Below are 4,926 nucleotides of genomic sequence, written 5' to 3'. Positions count from 1 at the left end.
TACTCACGTAAACAAGTTTTTCTATTCGATGATGGAAAGTACGCCCTGTAACCCTTTGTTTCGGGTGGCACTGTACCTTCACATCTAGCACACTGGTTGTCATCTTTCACTTTACAGGTTTCATAATCACAGTGGTCAATGGGCATACAAACTATAATATTGAATTAAAGACTCATATCTCAATGAATTGTTAACTCCCTTGCCATATAAAGTTTGATTTGCAACGACACGATCTGTACAGTTGCTCATGGAATTTTTATCAAATTGCTATCATAATTTCAAGGTTAGCATCTTCATACATTAAGTTTTTTTTACTGATAATACAATTGGATAAAACATAGAAAATAGCTAAGACATTGTTTTATGTCTAAAATATTTACATCACGTGGGGTGTTTCAAAAATATTTAGGATTCTGAACTGAAAGTTACCTAGATACAGGACACAATATATCTTTTGTTTTAAACAAAATTGGTATGGTAAAAAAACGATGAATCTCTTTGAAACTGGTCACCAGTGGACAATTGAGTGGACCAACATATCTATTGTGTCCCTGCTATGAAATATAAATAAAGCAATCAAAGGGGAACCAATCTAGATGTACCTTTGCTCTCATTATTATAAACCACACTTACCGCATAACTCGTTTTCACAACCCCACAATAAAGAGTATCTAAACTTGTGTCTTCTATCTCTATGATAAAAAAAAATATAAAATATACCTGTATTAGAGACAGGTAAAGAAAAATAGTACGAAGTTTCAAAGTAATCATTAAAAAGAAGACGCCTTTTAAATGGAGACAGTACAATTCTCAAGATCTTCAAAATAAAATGGCAAAGCCACGTGTCACGAAGAGAGTTTTTAATGGTTCCTCATCTATGGCGGAACATTAGAGTCTGCTGAGTATACATATAGTATGTAAAGAGTATGCTCGAAAAGTTGTGGTCCATCCTTGCTTCTCTAATACTAGCTACATAGGTAATTATGTTTAATTGGCATATTTATTCCATTGTCCTTTCCACAATAGAAAGAAATGATAGAGCTTACTCTTTGCCATTATCATGATGACTCTCTGTACCAGTAATGTAATAATTCGACGGGACTTGGTAATCCATTCCTTGATCCCAACCATTAACAAAGCCAGTAGTAGTAACCAATCGACCTTTATGTTCTACAACAAACATATATTCCATTAACAATAAACGTAGAAATATAATACGTCGTTCTATTAATAAAAACCTGATGATCTATTAGCAATGAAAGCGCTAGCTTTATATTTTGTCTGTTCTTTCTTGAATGCATTGATATTTTTTGTACGTTTTATTATGTGGCAAATTTATGCAATCGATTTTTTTTTTAAACCTCTTTAGCACAAACTGAACTTTTTTTGACCAAACATCTTAAAGTGGGCTAGAATCAAAAATGAATATGCTCAATGAAAGTTTTGCTAACCCTGAAGAGATCTTACTTGTTAGTATTTCGTTAAAATGAAATATGTTATAAAAGTACGGAAAATTGCGCCGTAGCTTTGTATTATTTTGGTGTCTATCAAAATCTTGTTACTTTATCTAAAACTTTATCTAGAAATTTGATATTCGAATTTAAAAAATATGTGCCTGTTTGACTTTTTTTTGAAAATTCTTCCGGATTTATAGTTTCGAACGGCTTTGCCAAGTTCTCTAATAAACACAGGAGCTTGATTTTTTCAGATTATTAATGACTTTAAAATTCTCTTTTTGATGATATTTTTCAAGAATGCATGAACATGTTAAGAAAAATGAAAATGAAATTTTCAGAATTAGGATGCACTCGTTTTTCTCTCTTTAACGATGTGTGAAATAAATGGTTTACTATGAAAATTCAAATTATTAAATTTGACTAAATGTTAAAAAATCTAAATTTTGTGGTTTTATTCTTAAAATAAAATCCTAATGGTGGTAAGATGTTTGACAGCAGAGCTGTTGATTTAAGATTTCATATCTTTTTGTCAAATCAGTGAGTCAGCGAACATATTGATCTGATTATGTAATAATCTAACCCTTGCAATTTTTTTTTTTAATTTTGCAAAATTGTAACAAAAAATGTGCGTCCATGTAAAGCTTTAAATTTGCAAGTTATTAAACCGTTGAAATTTTTTGCTATCTTAATAAGAACTCATACTGTTTACTTGAGTACTTGTTTGGAGATATTTTTATTTTAGAAGAATGGATTATCTAATCCTCATTTCAATCGGGTTAATCCATGCCATTATGGTGTCGCTTACTCAGATAATAGGACATATGATAATTACGGCAGCATTGAAAAATAGCATTTTGAGATATTAAAGGCCAATACAAATTAATAACGCCACTTGAAGTTACCAATAAAATAGAGTTGTAATAATTTTAGTTCTGTTGATCAACTACAATTATTAATAGTCGTAAACATCCCAACAAATTAAGAAATATATATTTAGATCATCAAGATATGATTCACAAGAAATTTTACTTAATGATTCAAAGTGTGGGGATGAAAAGTCTAAACTATGCCAATCAATAATAGAAGATCCATCTATCAATATTTCTAGAAATATCTTTAAAGTAAATAATATGAATTGCAAATCATCTAATGTCTGTCTCCTTACCAGGCATGTCGCAACACCGATAACTCCAAATCCTATCTTCTTTCCCGTTATCGTGGCGACTTTTGACACCGGTCATAGCACCATTATTAGGACAGTAAAAGTTCACAGGAGCATCCCAACCATTGACATCATCTGTAAATATAGAATATTTATTAAACCATGTCCGTAAATGAAAAATGGGAGTCAATTTTAACATTTTATCAATTATTTTAGCTTTTGAATTTAACCATCTGTTCCTCAGCTTTGGTATAATCATTGCTTGCATGTCACACTTCTGGTGATCTACTGTTAATATGTGCAAGAGAATCCATAAATATTGGTCAAAGGGCGAGTGGCTTTACCCTAGGGATTGGTCGAACCAAGTCAATGAATTCCAATCCTAATGATGCCCTCTCCATTTAAGAAAATGACGCACTATTCCAGCTCTGACTACCTATGAGGTCCCTTATACATGAAAATTACTAAAACGTTTACTGTAGAGGACAGCATGGTGCTAGTTTCTTTAATCCTCCGACTTCTCCGACAGCCCGGTATATCGTGTTCATGCATTAAATCGACTTTCAGTCTCAAGTGTTTTACAATTTTTGATTTAAGGCTACGGACTCCCACTCATTTAGTTGAGGGTCTGAAAAACACTTAGCCTTACTTACTGTACCATGTGCATCCTCCCATTAAAGGTCCTATATAATGACAATCAAACTGCCATCGTCTGTCTTCTTTTCCATTGTCGTGTTCACTTCGTATTCTGTAGAAAGATTGGTGATAGGAACAATAGACATCCAGAGATTGATCCCAATCGTTTTGCCATGCCAAACATAGTGGTATAAATATTAATATCGTATGTAACAGAATTATCATCTAAAATACAAAAACAGATTTAATGCTTTTTATTATATTGAATATTATCAGAAACTGTAATACTCTTTAACACTGTTTCTCTTCCGAATGGTCACGAGAAACTGCCATGAGTTGAACACAACATTTTTTTAAGCGCACCATATCAATACGTCTAAACAGAAGAAAGACCAATTAATATGTAACCATTAGACATAGCCCCACTAAATACAATCTTGCCCCCTTAAAAAAATGTCAATTGTTATTTTTAAATACATTAATTCATTTTACTGAATCAAGGGGAGTCATTGTTATAAGACAAAAACTCCTGAGCCTTAAATTCGCCGGGGAATGTCAGGAAATCGCGTTTCCGGGGGTCTAATTCTCAAAATTTTAAAAGCGACACACTTCAGACCCTACACCCTACGTCTCATTCTCAATTTTTTCTGGGCGAGATCCTTCACATCCTATACAAATAATATTGAACCTTAAATTCGCTGGAAATGTCAGAATTTTGCGTTTCCAGGCGTCTGGTGGTGGTCCCACAATCCCTTTACAAAGAAACCTTAAATTCGCGAGGAAATGTCACGAAATCACGTTTCAGAAAGTCAAATCTCTAGAACTTTCTAGAAGAGGTCCCCAGAATTCAGAAAATCGTTTTTGCAGGCTTCCAATATGCGTCCTCGGTCTATAGAGAGCACTACTATGGTCCTTTGCCAAGTAAATGTGACCTGTTTTATAAATGTGTTCACGATTGACTTGGCTTCAAATAGCATGTGAACAATAGTCATAATAATTAATCTATTCATAGAATTTTGTCAGAAATAAAGCGCTTAAATCTCTTAACAAACAACACTCATGTTACAAAATTTGATACAGCCAAATGAATAATAATTCCAATAGCTCGGTCATCCTTGTCACTAATTTCTTATAAAACTTTACAGTGCAAAATGTGCCCTATTAAATTCAGAAAGGTGGACCGTGGGCCTTGGATGCCCGATCCGTTAATGAAATCCTCACTACGCTACTTGACATGAAACTTGTATTTCGATTCTGAAATATTTGAATGAACCATAAGGGAAAACTGACCTGAAGACATGCATATTCAAATTGTAATCCATGAGTTACAGTCCAGATATATGAAATTAAATAAGTAAAATATCAATTTAATCTATATCCACATCATTTATAATGAAATGAACGACAATGAAAAAAGGAAATAGACTTCCAGGCGGTCCAGTTCATGCTCCAATTGGTGATACTTTCTCTTCTTGGGGCGTTTCTTACCACCAGACTGGAGCTGACTGATGGTCGCTTCGGTCATTGCTTGCTCAGCTTTTATCAGGGTGATGAATCTGAAGGTGTTAGGATGGTTGGTGGTCATCTTGTTCATTCTAGCATGCCACCCCTCAACATGATTCGTGGTTCCCGGACCTACAGTGTGAAAATGGTTCCACATATGTATATCTT

The 4,926-nt window shown here is 33.7% G+C and overlaps 1 protein-coding gene across 1 annotated transcript; it reads right to left on the bottom strand.

Moving 5' to 3' along the window:
• Positions 1–1,042: 1,042 nt before the first annotated feature.
• Positions 1,043–3,480, bottom strand: LOTGIDRAFT_106953 (hypothetical protein; the record flags this gene model as incomplete). The annotated part of the gene is made up of 3 exons (XM_009063967.1): positions 1,043–1,161; positions 2,623–2,754; positions 3,273–3,480. The coding sequence occupies 3 exons, from the start codon at positions 3,478–3,480 to the stop codon at positions 1,043–1,045; spliced, it is 459 nt and encodes a 152-aa protein (XP_009062215.1).
• Positions 3,481–4,926: the final 1,446 nt, after the last annotated feature.

This window comes from Lottia gigantea, assembly GCF_000327385.1.
Source record: "Lottia gigantea unplaced genomic scaffold LOTGIsca_6, whole genome shotgun sequence".
NCBI lineage: Eukaryota > Metazoa > Mollusca > Gastropoda > Lottiidae > Lottia > Lottia gigantea.
The sequence above is the reverse complement of the archived record's forward strand: the minus strand, read 5'-3'. Positions and strand labels throughout refer to the sequence as shown.